At 46.7% G+C, this 13,641-nt stretch overlaps 1 protein-coding gene across 1 annotated transcript in view; it reads right to left on the reverse strand.

Annotated features, from left to right (window-relative positions):
* The window catches only part of PRKCH (protein kinase C eta), a 232,002-nt gene extending 230,931 nt beyond the window's left edge, over positions 1-1,071 (reverse strand). The window contains exon 1 of the mRNA XM_055289164.2: positions 130-1,071. Coding sequence (XP_055145139.1) covers positions 130-492 — 363 coding nt within the window. The 5' untranslated portion in view covers positions 493-1,071. The remainder of the gene's footprint in view (positions 1-129) is intronic.
* Between the last annotated feature and the right edge of the window lie 12,570 nt (positions 1,072-13,641).

Here is a 13,641-nt window from a genome sequence, read left to right on the forward strand (position 1 = left end):
AGGACCAAAGTCTGGAGGGAATTCCCTCAGCCACAAAGCGATGGGAAAGCGGGACCTGGGTGAGTTTTGAACAACATAAGGGGAACGGGGGTTGGGTGGACACAAAGGGAAGGGGTCACTGCTACTCACCCAACCCTCGAAGGTGTCCGAGGCGCCGGTCGTGCGCAGCAGCTCCTGGAACTGCAGGGTGCAGTTGGCCACGAAGTGGTCGTAGCCCAGGGGCGTCTCGTGGAAGACGGCCAACTCGAGGTGCCCGCCGTCGGTGACGTTAGCGCAAAACTCCTCGTTGTACGTGGGTTTGTTGGTCTTCTGCTTGGTGCTGGTCTGGCCCACGCGCACCTGGTCCACGCTCACCGTCAGATAGGGGTCCAGCAGCTGGTGGCCCTTCTTGAAGAGCGAATGGCGCAGGGACCAGCGGGTGGGCTGCAGCCCCACCGCCTCACCGATGCGGACCCTCAAATAGCCATTGAACTTCATGGTGCCAGACGACATGCCGGCGCCACTGCCCCGGCCCCGGGGGGCCGCGCTGGTTCGCAGCGGGAGAACCGGGAGTCTCGTCTCAGGCCAGCCCTCGGGGCAGCTGCAGGAGTCGAGGCAGCCCTGGGGAAAGGCAGCGCCCAAGCGCCCCTCGACTGGCCATTCTGCCTCCTCCGTGGGACTTTTCCCTCCCCTCCTTCCCTCCCTCCTGAGGTGGAAAGGAGGGGAGCCCGCCGCCGAGCCCTCAGCGGGCCGGGGAAGCCCGACCGTCCCTTCCAAGCGCGCGGAGCTTTCCGGGGGCTCGCGCGGGACTCGCCCCTTCTCCAGGGCCGGGCAGCTCCTCTCCCTGGAGAGCCGGAGCTACCCGTCCGGTGAGCTCCAGCCCCAAGCGTCTCTTCCCCCGCCTCCTCTTGCTTCGCCTCCTGCCCCCGCCTCCGAAGGCTCACGCTCTCCCCCACTCGGCGAGCTTCAAACCAGGAAGCAGCTGCCGCCGCCTCATCCCCGGCGAGAACCTCGCGCCGCCAGGTTCCAAGTTCACAGAACCCCCGCGTCCGCTCCCGCGTCTTCCGGACCCCGGGGGCGTGGCGCGCCGTCCGCGGCCCGTCCCTGCGGTGGGTGGATCCCCGCGCAAGCCCCCGGGAGTCCAGTGCCCGCTTGCGCCGCCCTGCGCGCCCTCCTTCTAGCGCTGGGTCTGGCCGTGCGCTGCGGGTTAGGGGCCACCCCGGGCGCAGGCCAAAAAGGAAAGGGTTAGTGGCCCATCCCGAGCAAACACCTGAGGCGTGGGAGACTGGCCTGGGGAGGGATGGAAGGTTGGGAGGACGCAGAGGAGGGCGCTCCAGCCAGGAACCTGCGCGGCGAGGAGTCGCCCGCCCCCTCTCTCCCAACCTCCCCAGTGGGCTGGTGACCCTGCAGGGCCATCCCCAAGAGGCCCTGGCCGGAGGCGGGGGCACGGCGGGGAGGTTCTTTTTCCTAATATTTACAGGGATGGCTCATCCCGGGGTCAGCTCGAACGCATCCTGTTTGTGCGCCCTTCCTGCAGAGGCTAATTACACAGTTGTGTGTATGTATGTGTTTTAATAGGGCAGTAGTAATGATGGAAATCCTGTTCGCCTCCTTCCTCGGAAGGTGTGCCTTGTTGCACAAAGAGCAGGAAAGGTCGGTTCTTCTGGAGACAGACATGGCCAAGAGGTAGTAAGTCTCTTCCTCTGCGGGTGGTTCCTGGTCCACCCAGCCCTGCGCGGCAAGGGCAGAAAATGTTCACACACACAGGCTGTCCCCAACACACACGCGGAAGAAATTGCCTCTTCTAGGAACACTCCAGGTTGTTGTATTTGCAGTCAGAGTGGGCAGCCTTCTGATGCTTCCCACCCCGTGGCCCCTGCAGATTTTGTCTCCGGGGAGGACCTTTTGGCCTACGCTGCTATGCCACAAAGCTTGCTCCCTGAGGGCCAGCCACAACCCATTTGTTTCCCATAAAGCCTAGGCCACTTTTTGTTGTTGTTGTTGTTGTTGTTGTTGAGACGGAGTTTCGCTTTTGTTGCCCAGGCTGGAGTGCAATGGCGCAATCTCAGCTCACCACAACCTCCGCCTCCCAGGTTCAAGCGATTCACCTGCCCCAGCCTCCCGAGTAGCTGGGATTACAGGCATGCACCACCACGCCCGGCTAATTTTGTATTTTTAGTAGAGACGGGGTTTCTCCATGTTGGTCAGGCTGGTCTCGAACTCCCGACCTCAAGTGATCCGCCTGCCTCGGCCTCCCAAAGTGCTGAGATGACAGGCGTGAGCCACAGCACCCAGCCAAGCCTAGGCCACTCTTAAGATACTTGATTACATTCTGTCTTGCTGTACTGGTTCCCTCGGAGCAGATTCGGCTTGCTTTCATTCCTTTCTTCCTTCCTTCCCTCCTGTCTTTCTTTTATGTTTTAGAGACTGGGTTTTGCTTTGTCATCCAGGCTGGAATACAGCGGTGTGATCATGGCTCACCATAACCTCCAGCTCCTAGGCTCAAGTGATCTTCCAGCCCCTGCCTCCTAAAGTGTTAAGATTCCAGGCATGAGCCCTCGTGCCTGGCCCCAGGTTCATCTTTCTAGCCCCCACTCCTCTAAGGCCCTGTTCAGAACTTTCTAATTGGGTAGGTTCTCAACGATTTCACATGAGTGCAAGAAGGCCTGACCCGTAATAACAGCACTATACAGAATGAAAACAAGGAAGGACAATGAGCCAGGGGGGAGAGGGCCTGTCTTGAAAACGCCAAAGCTTCCTTAGAGAACAAGGCAGGCATGCAACGAATCACTCTAACGACATCTTAGCTTTAGGCAGGGCTCGTAAAGCCTGCTCCCAAACGTCCAGGGGGCTCCTATTTGGCCTTAGTGCTCCAGGGGAAGATGTCGCATCTACCCTGTGGGTCAACTCTGTCACCCTTTCCTCCAAACAGCTGAACTCTAGCTTTAAGAGCCACTAAAGGATTTGCTGCTGTTGGACTTTGGGGCTAAAAGAAAACAGTCCCCATACAGAATCATGGCGTGTAGACTTTAAATTTTTTTTTAATTTTAAAAAGAAAACAGTCCCCAAATGGTAGGTGGCCACACAGCTGTCCTGGGACTGGGATATGAGGATACCAGACACTCCATCTTCACCCTATCAGTACCTATCAGGATTGGCAATGGTGACAGAGCAGCGGGTCAGACAGTCGTGGTGCCTGCCCTCCTGGGGCTTACAGTCCCACAAGAAGGAAAAACAACAAACAGAAGAGGGTGCAGTGAAGGAAAAGCCCACAGTGCCAAGGGGTGATGTATTATAACTGGATGGGTGGTCAGGGAAGGGTTCCTTGAAGAAGCAAATAGCAGAGAGATCAGCTCATTCAGAGCTCCCGAGAAGACAGATGGGTTGGCCTGTTTGGGAACCCAAAGCACCCTACGTGGCTGGAGCTGAGGAAGGTGAGGGGAGAGTGGCTGAAATGAGCTTGCAAAGGTGGTCACACTGAGCAGACTGGTAGATCATAGGAAAGCCTTGGACATTATCTGTGGGCCACTAGACGCCTCTGAAGGCTGTTAAGCAGAGCCAGGGTAAGATGAGGATTTGTGTTTTAAAATACTTCTCTGGGGACAGGCAAGGTGGCTCACACCTATAAACCCAACACTTTGGGAGGCTGAGGCAGGAGTACTGCTTGAGCCCAGGAGTTCGAAACCAGCCTTGGCAACATGGCAAGACTGTCTCTACAAAAAATAAAAACTAAAAAAATTAGCTGGATGTGGTGGTGTGTGCCTGTAGTCCCATTTTATTTTTTTAGTAAAATAAAATATCTCTCTGGGGAGTGGACTGGAAGAAACAGCACGAGTGTGGGGAGACCAGTTTATGAAGCTGTTGCCAAAGTCCAGAGGTGAGAAGATGATGGCCAGGACTCAGGTGGTACTGATGGAGATGAAGATAAACAGATGAATTCAAGAACCGTTTCAGAAGTAGAACTGACAGGTCTTGATGACAGATTGAAGGGAATGAGGAAGAGGACAGTATCAAGGATGACTTGCAGAATCTGGCTTGAGCAACTGTGTGGACTAGGGAGCTATTAGGGAGTTAAGAAATGGCATGAGACAAGGTGCGGTGGCTCATGCCTGTAATCCCAGCACTTTGGGAGGACAAGGTGGGGGGATGGCTTAAGCCCAGGAGTTTGAGACCAGCCTGCGTGACATAGGGAGACTCTCTACCAAAAAAACAACAACAAAAAACTTTTTAAAATTAGCCAGGGCACGTGCCTGTGGTCGCAGGGGAAGCCAAGATAGGAGGATCACTTGAGTGTAGAGACCAGCCTGGGCAACATAGTGAGGACTCGTTTCTACAAAAAAATATAAAAATTAGCCAGGCGTGGTGGCAGGTGCCTGTAGTCTCAGCTACTCGGATGCTGAGGCAGGAGGATCACTTGAGCCTGGGAGGCTGAGACTGTAGTGACCCATGATCATGCTACTGCACTCCAGCCTGGGTGACAGAGTGAGATCCTGTCTCAAAAAAAGAAAGAAACATGGCAAGAAGAGATTGGGGCAGGGGTAAAGAGTTGGGGGTGGGAGGGGAGGATGAAGAGTTTAATTCAAAACTTATCAAGTTTGATATATCTTGATACATTTAGGCAGAAATCTGAAGTGGGGAATTGGCTATGTGGTTGTGACACTCAGAGGGGCAGTCTCTTAGCTAAAGACAAATTTGGGAGCCATTGGTATACAGATAGTAATTGAAGCTAGAATAGTGGATCAGACTCTTTATGGGAAGATAGGAAGAGAATGCAACTTGAGAAGAGGACCCAGGACAGAGCCCTCCAGCAACTCCAACATTTATAGGTGGAGGAGAAGCAGGCAAGTGGGTTGACAAGCAGTAGCCAGGGAGGTAAGATAAAAGCAGCAGCCAGGAAGATGTGGTGTCCAGGTATTATGGAAACCAACCAAAAAGTTTTCAAGCAGGGAGGAATTGTCAGCTAGGTCAAATGATGTCAAGAGATTAAGTAGGCAAGGACTAAAGAATGCCACATGGGCTTGGCACCATGGCTCACACCTGTAGTCCCAGCACTTTGGGAGGTTGAGGCAAGAGGATCACTTGAGCCCAGGAGTTCAAGACCAGCCTGGGCAACAAAGTGAGACCCTGTCTCTACAAAATATAAAAATAAATTTAAAAAGAATGGCACGTGGAGTTGGCATGGACAGGTCCTTAGTAATCTTTCAACAGTTTCAGTAGGGGGTTGTGAGTGGAAGCCTGTTAGGGTAGGTTGAGGTGAAAAGGGTGTGAGAGAGTGAATGCAGACACCCTTTCAAGAGGTTTGGCTGGAATGGGAAGGAGAGTGAGAGCTGAAGAAGAAGATGGAATCACTAGAAGAAGGGCTTGTTTAGAATGGGTAAGCAACACCGAGGAGAGAGATCATAGGGTTCTGAGATTGCAGGAGGGAATGACACCCAAGACATGGCAAGAGCATGGGCCTTAGTTAAAAAGAAACACCTATGTTTTGGCTCTCAGCCTGCTGCCCAAAATTGCCTGATTGAAGTCACACATTTGACGTGAAGTATTTAAACCCCAAAAGGCTACAGGCAAAATGCAGGCTACTATGGTAATTGTCAAGCTACCCCCTCACTGTTTAGCTCAAGCACTTTTTCTCTCCTTCCTTCCCCCTCTCATCACCTGTTGGTTTTGCTCCCCTCTCCCTGTTCCTCATTTTCTCTTCCTGCAACTGGCTCCCTAAATACAGCCAGGGAAGATGGTCATCAACAGCCCCAACTTCCTACATTCCCAGCTTAATAGCCCCAGCAGAATGAGGATCTTTGCTATCAGCATCTCAAAATTAATCTCCAGGAAAACTCTAATTGTTTCCAGCCTATGTTATGTAACATAAGGTCAGATAGGGAGCAGCACACAGTACAAGGTCTCTGTAAGAAGGAACTGTCTGCCAATATCAACTTCTCCTATGTAACAACTTTTATCCAGAGCTGGCCCTGACCCTGAAAGCAGGGGAGCAAGGGGTTCCCTTTCTCTACACATCCCATGCTGATCACTAATGGATTGTATGTGATACAATATAGTAACTATTGCAATATAGATATATCTGTATTATAGGTCATTTTATAGACTAGAGGGTTTTATTCCATGATCACTATTACTGTTTCTTGTCTTAGTCACACTATAACTTTAGACTTCTCTGTATATAATTCCTAGTACATTATCAAAATGCTTTTTAAATTGATTGGTTACTTGATTGAATCACTGTCATTTTTCTAATTTATTAAGGAACATTTCACACAACTCCCATTCCATTTAATAGAATTAGAGAATTCAGAGAATAACACAGCCAGGTCAAATTTGACCCCATGTTATTATAAAATGGCACAGGCTTTGAGGGGCAGTTTGACAGTGTACATCAGAAGTTTCAAAGTAAAATGGGTTCTATGCCTGAAGAACCAGTTTAGCCATAGTGGAATGGCTGAGTATATTATAGAATAGCGACTTAATGGAATATTATGTAATTACTAAAATTATATATGATAAACAACATAGAAAAAACAGTAAATAGGCTGAGTGTGGTGGCTCATACCTGTAATCCCAGCACTTTGGGAGGCTGAGGCTGGTGGATCACCTGAGGTCAGGAGTTCGAGACCAGCCTGACCAACATGGTGAAACCCCATCTCTACTAAAAATACAAAACTTAGCCGGGTGTGGTGGTGTGTGCCTGTAATCCCAGCTACCCAGGAGGCTGAGGCAGGAAAATAGCTGGAACCCAGGAGGCAAGAGCTGCAGTGAGCCAAGATCGCGCCATTGCGCTCCAGCCTGGGTGACAGAGCAAGACTCCGTCTCAAAAAAAAAAATCCAGTAAATAACATTTGAAAACTAGAGTAAGAAATATAAATACACTAAGAAGTACAAAAAATATGTATACAAAAGGATAAAGAAAAGAATGCAGCACAGGTAAATGAAAACAATTTTTAGAGCATTGTACAAATAAATGTACTTAAAGGACTCTGAAGATAAAATAATTAACATAAGGCATTTGATACCTTGCCAGGCACATGGTACACTTCAGCTGTTACCTTGGCTTCTGTATTATAATTTCCTGAGCATCCACCAGCCAACAAAGCACTTGACAAACATTATTCATTTGATCCTCATGACAACCAAATGAAATGTTATTATCTCTATTTCACAAATAAGGAAACCAAGAGTTGAAAGGTTAAGTGAATTGGATCACATAGCTAATACATGGTAGAGCTGAGATTTGACCAATTTTTGGAAAAACAAATGCCTAAGCTCCATCCCAGCATGATTCTAATGGATAGTAGGATTGAAAACTACCGCTACTACACACTGAGTACAAAGGGGAAGACTGAGACTCTCAGCAAGCAGGAGAGACTGGTTTGCAGGGCAGGGGTCCTAGAAGTGCCTGTCTATATCCATTTCTGAGCATGCAAAGGTACATCTAAATAAGTGGGGCCACAATGTACTCCTCATGGGACAAAAAGAACAGAAAATGTAAGATATTTCAAAGATATAGTAACATTTCTCAGAATGAAAGAAAAACACTGGTCTCATATTGAAAATGATGCAGTGCATTGGGCAGAACGAGTAAAGAACGACCCACAACTAGAAATATCATTGGGAAGTTTCCAGACTTCATGATGGATAAAGGAAAGATCTTCAACGACTTGGAGGAAGGAACAGAGGCAAAGTCAGGGCGGGGTGGCATGGGGGGATGAGATCAGAGAGTGAGGACTTCAGCTAGCCAAAGGGTCCTGACGGCCAGTCTGTTAGGGTGTTAGTGGATGCACAGCTCATGATGAGAGAGAGAATAAAGGGAAGGAAACCCAAAGGGGAAGAGTCCTAAGAGGGCAAGCAGATCCAGGAGACAGGGAGAGCTTCTCGCCCTTCCTCAGGTTTCCCCAAAAGAAGAGCCTTCGATGACTATTTGCCTCAAAAGCCCACTTAAGTAAGACAGATTCCAGGGATTGAGATCAGAACAGAAAAGCACAAGTAAAGTAATCCTCCCATAAAAAGCAGTCAAGTTAGTAACACTTTGTACTGACAACTGCCCAGACAGCCTGGTGATCAAGAGCAACGACTTCATAAAACATTTCTGCCACTGTTTTCTAACAGGAAAATCGAGTGAGGTTAAATATTTATGTATGTAAACAAAACAAATACAAATCTCTTCTATGGCTAATTTATTTTTTGACATCTCACCTACTTGAATCTACCCATATTAGAATATTTTCATTTGAAATCCTTTATATTACCTAAGTGCCTTTCTAGCAATAGTGTGAACCCTGGAAAACCTTGCTGCCATTCTATTAAGAAACAGATTTATAACAGCCTAATTATAGTTTTGTAGATTCATACACAATAAAAAATACTTCATACACAAAAAAAGACTTCATACACAATAAAAAAGAAGAGATAAATTATTTAGGGGAGCCAAATCTAACTGCATTTAGTCACTGCAAACATTTCTTTATATCCGCTTCTAACACGTAAAACTAGCATGTCACCAAATGAGGCAAAAATATCTTTCCAAACTAAAATAATGTAAGCCTGGGCAAATGGCAAGAACCTGTCTCTACAAGAAATTTTAAAAATTAGCTGGGCATGGTGGCACATGCCTATGGTCCCAGCTACTCAGAAGGCTAAAACAGAAGGATTGTGATGTGGTTTGGCTGTGTCCCCACCCAAATCTCATCTTGAATTCCCACGTGTTGCAGGAGGGACCCAGTGGGAGGTGGTTGAATCATGGGGACAGGTCTTCCCCATTCTGTTCTCGTGACAGTGAGTGGGTCTCATGGGATCTGATGGTTATATAAGGGGGAGTTTCCCTACACAAGCTCTCTTTGCCTGCTGCCATCCATGTAAGATGTGACTTGCTTCTCCTTGCCTTCCACAATGATTGTGAGGCGCCCCCCAGCCACATGGAACTATGAGTCCAATTAAACCTTTTTTTTTTTTTTTTTTTTTTTGTAAATTGCCCAGTCTCGGGTATGTCTTTATCAACAGCATGAGAACAGACTAATACAGATTGGTTGAGTCTAGGAGGTTGAGGCTGATCACCGACCATGATTACACTACTGTATTCCAGCCTGAGCAACAGAGCAAGACCCTGTCTCAAAATAAAATGGTTTAAAATTCTTTAATTCTGAATGCGGAACTTAATATTTTTGACATTTTAAAAAAGGATTAGTGATAGAAGCATGTGAATATGGTTTAAAATAGTAATCATTTTCTCTAAAGCTATTATTAATACAGCTAATGGTCCGGTTGTTCCATTAACTTTTCTCATTTGGTTCTTGTCCATTAACAAGCCAAGTAATTATTAACTACAAGTCATAACCAAATTATTAAACTGTATGGCTTGTGTAAGAAACCTGTGAAAGGAAAATGACTATTTTGCTGTAATAGCATCATTCTCTTTACCCTTTACTGGGTTTTCTCTAGGTCTTGATGGCATTCTCTGGTATACTTAGTGGCCATCCAGTCAGTAATTTCATTCTTGTCCTTGGGCATCATACTTGGATTTTTCAAAATCCTTTGGAATTGCCTTTAGGTCATTTATGAAAACCTCTACACACTCTTTTAGCCTTTGAACTGAATAGTTTTTATAGTGATAAAATTTAATACACAAAATGTTTATTATCAATTCAAATGATCTTAATGTTAAGATCACTCAGGCCTTCTTAGTTATGTTTTTCATAGCTGTGGGAGGTTGGGGGAGAGTGATATGGTTTGGCTGTGTGCCACCCAGATTGCATCTTGAATTGTAGCTCCCATAATCGCCACATGTTGTGGGAGGGAGCCAGTGGGAGGTAATCGAATCATGGGGGAAGGTTTTCCCATGCTGTTCTTGTGATGGTGAATAATCTCATGAGATCTGATGGTTTTATAAAGGGCAGTTCCCCTGCACACACTCTCTTGCCTGCTATAATGGAAGATGTGCCTTTGCTCCTCCTTCACCTTCTGCCATGATTGTGAGGCCTCCCCAGCCATGTGGAACTGTGAGTCCATTAAACCTCTTTTAAAAAAAATTACCCATTCTTGGGTATTTCTTCATAGCAGTATGAAAATGGACTAATACGGAGAGCTTCACTTTAAATTGACTATTTTACCAGGATGTAGCCATAACTATTTACTACAGTAGCCATTGTAGATTTTCTCAACATATTGTTGTGAAAAAAGCAGGTTATCAAACTAATTCATCATGATCCTATTTGGTGTAAAATGTGTATGTGCCAGCCTGGCCAACATGGTGAAACTCCATCTCCACTAAAAATACAAAAATTAGCCAGGCATGGTGGCACATGCCTGTAATCCCAGCTGCTTAGGAAGCTGAAGCACAAGAATCATTTGTTTTGAACACAGAAATTTAGCAAATGTTTATCCAAAATGCTGGACAAGTAAAGTAGGTAAATTAAGGTATTGCTTCTTTTCAGTACTAATTTAATAAAATCCCACTATGTAGTTGATATGGTTTGGCTCTGTGTCCCCACTCAAATCTCATCTTGAATTATAATCCCTACATGTCAAGGGAGGGACCTGTAATCCCCACATGTCAAGGGACCTGTAATCCCCACATGTCAACCGCCCTAGATCATAGGGGCAGTTTCCCTCATGTTGTTCTCATGATAGTGAGTGAGTTCTTGTGAGATCTAATTATTTTATAAGGGGCTCTTTCTCCTTTGCACACTCTGTCACCTGCTGCCATGTAGGATGAACTTGCTTGCTTCCTCTTCCACCATAATTGTATTAGATTGGTGCAAAAGTAATTGCGGTTTTTGCCATTAAAGGTAAACACAATTACGTTTACAAAAACTATAATTACTTTGCACCAACCTAAATAAGTTTCCTGAGGTCTCCCCAGCCATGTGGAAGTGTGAGTCAATTAAACCTCTTTTCTTTATAAATTACCCAATGTCAGGCAGTTCTTTGTAGCAGTGTGAAAACAGACTAATACAGTAAATTGGTACCAAGAGTGGGGCACTGCTGTAGATACCTGAAAATGTGGAAGTGACTTTGGAACTGGGTAACAGGCAGACGTTGGAACAGTTTGGAGGGCTCAGAAGAAAACAGGAAGATATGGGATAGTTTGGAGTTTCCTAGAGACTCGTTGAATGGTTGGAGCCAAAATGCTGATAGTGATATGGACAATGAAGCCCAGGCTGAGGTGGTCTCAGATGGAGATGAGAAACTTATTGAACACTGGAGCAAAGGTGATTCTTGCTATCCTTTTGCCAAGAGACAGATGGCATTTTGCCTCCACACTTGAGAGAGATGATCTGAAATTGGAATTTATGTTTAAAAGGGAAGCAGAGCATAAAAGTTTGAAAAATTTGCAGCCTGATGATGCGATAGAAAAGAAAAACCCATTTTCTGGGGAGAAATTCAAGCTGGCCGCAGAAATTTGCATAAGTAACAAGGAGCCAAATGTTAATTGCCAAGACAATGGGGAAAATGTCTCCAGGGCATGTCACAGAGATCTTGGCAGCAGCCCCTCTCACCACAGATCTGGAGGCCTAGGAGGAAAACTTGGTTCCGTGGGCCAGGCCCAGGGCCCTTCTGCTCTGTGCAGCCTTAGAACATGGCACCCTGCATCCCATGCCCTGCTGCTTCAGCTCCAGCCGTGGCTAAAAGGGGCCAATGTACAGCTCAGGCTATTGCTTCAGAAGGTGCAAGCCCCAAGCCTTGGCAGCTTCCACTTGGCATTGGGCCTGCAGGTGCACAGAAGTCAATAATTGAGGTTGGAGAACCTCCACCTAGATTTCAGAAGATGTATGGAAATGCCTGGATGTCCAGGCAGAAGTTTGCTGATAGGGCAGAGCTCTTATGGAGAATCTCTGCTAGGGCAGTGCAAGGGCAAATGTGGGGTTGGAGCCCCCACTCGGGCACTGCCTAGTGGAGCTGTGAGAAGACGGCTACCATCCTCCAGACCCTAGAATGGTAGATCTACCTACAGCTTGCACCAGGTGCCTGGAAAAGCCACAGGCACTCAACACCAACACCTGGAAAGCAGCCAGGAAGGGGGCTGTACCTTGAAGACCCACAGGGGTGGAGCTGCCCAAGGCCATGGGAGCCCACTGTTTGTATCAGTGTGCCCTGGATGTGAGACATGGAGTCAAAGGAGACCATTTTGGAGCTTTAAGATTTAATGACTGCCCCGCTGGATTTTGGACTTGCATGGGGCCTGTAGCCACTTTGTTTTGGCCAATTTTTCCCATTTGGAATGGGTGTACTTACCGAATGCCTGTACCCCCATTGTATTTTGGAAGAAACTAACTTGTTTTTTATTTTACAGGTTTATAGGTGGAAGGGACTTGCCTTGTCTCAAATGAAACTTTGGACTGTGGACTTTTGAGTTAATGCTGAAATGAGTTAAGACTTTGGAGGACTGTTGGGAAGGCATGATTGGTTTTGAAATGTGAAAAGATATGAGATTTGGGAGGGGCCAGGGATAGAATGAAAATGTTTGGCTCTGTGCCCTACCCGAATCTCATCTCGAATTGTAATCCCCATGTGTTTTGTTGAGGGAGAGAAGTGACTGGATCATGGGGCGGGGGGGTTCCCTCCATGCTATTGTGATAGTGAGTGAGTTCTCACGAGATCTGATGGTTTTATAAGCGGTTCTTTCCCTTTTGCACACTCTCTCTTGCCTGCCACCATGTAAGATGTGCCTGCTTCCCCTTCTGCCATGATTGTAAGTTTCATGAGGCCTCCTCAGACATATGGAACTGTGAGTCAATTAAACCTCTTTTCTTTATAAATTTCCCAGTCTCCGGCAGTTCTTTATAGCAGTGTGAAGATGGACTAATAAAGTAGTCAACATAATTTTAGTTCTAGAAGCCAGTAGGCAATAGCAAGGTAATTCAGATCTTCCATTCATGACCTTTTAGGGTGGCATGGGGAGTTAGATGATACAAATATTGGGATTTGACAATATTTGACAAATTTGGGTGATTTTTCTTCTCTCAAGTTTAAGAACCCTAGGCATAGGAGACAATAGCTTTCAAAGACTTTGGTTTGCATCCTCCCAAAATTGCTAGATGGCCTGGGACAAATCATATAATTGCACAGAATTAAATGAGAAACTGAATTTAAAGCACATTGCAAAGCCCTTCAGCATTGTATTAATGTTATCAGCTCTGCCTCATCCTGCTGCTCACTTTCCCTTCCATTTGCTTTATCCTTCCTGCCTGCCACAGATCCCCTCCTATTCACCTCATCCTTTGGCCCCTGCCACAGATCCATGACTATGCAGGGGGCTCAACCCTGCCACTTGCAGAGAACCTTCAAATCAGAGGTAATTTCTTTTTGAGACAGGGTCTCACTCCTGTCACCTAGGTTGTACTGCACTGGACAATCACGGCTTACTGCAGCCTCGACCTCCCAGGCTCAAGTGATCCTCCCACCTCACTTCCTGAATAGCTGAAACTACAGGCTTGTGCCACCACACCCAGCTAATTTTGTATTTTTCTGTAGAGGCGGGGTCTTAGTATGTTGCCCAGGCTGGTCTTGAACTCCTGATATTAAGTGATCCTCCCACCTTGGCCTCCCAAAGTGCTAGGATTATAGGCATGAGACATGGTGCCCAGCTCAGAGGTAGAATTTTTGACATATTCTTTTAGTCCAAATATAATCACTTAAACTGAGATTCTAAATATGCAA

The sequence above is a fragment of the Symphalangus syndactylus genome, chromosome 8, assembly GCF_028878055.3.
Source record: "Symphalangus syndactylus isolate Jambi chromosome 8, NHGRI_mSymSyn1-v2.1_pri, whole genome shotgun sequence".
Lineage (NCBI taxonomy): Eukaryota > Metazoa > Chordata > Mammalia > Primates > Hylobatidae > Symphalangus > Symphalangus syndactylus.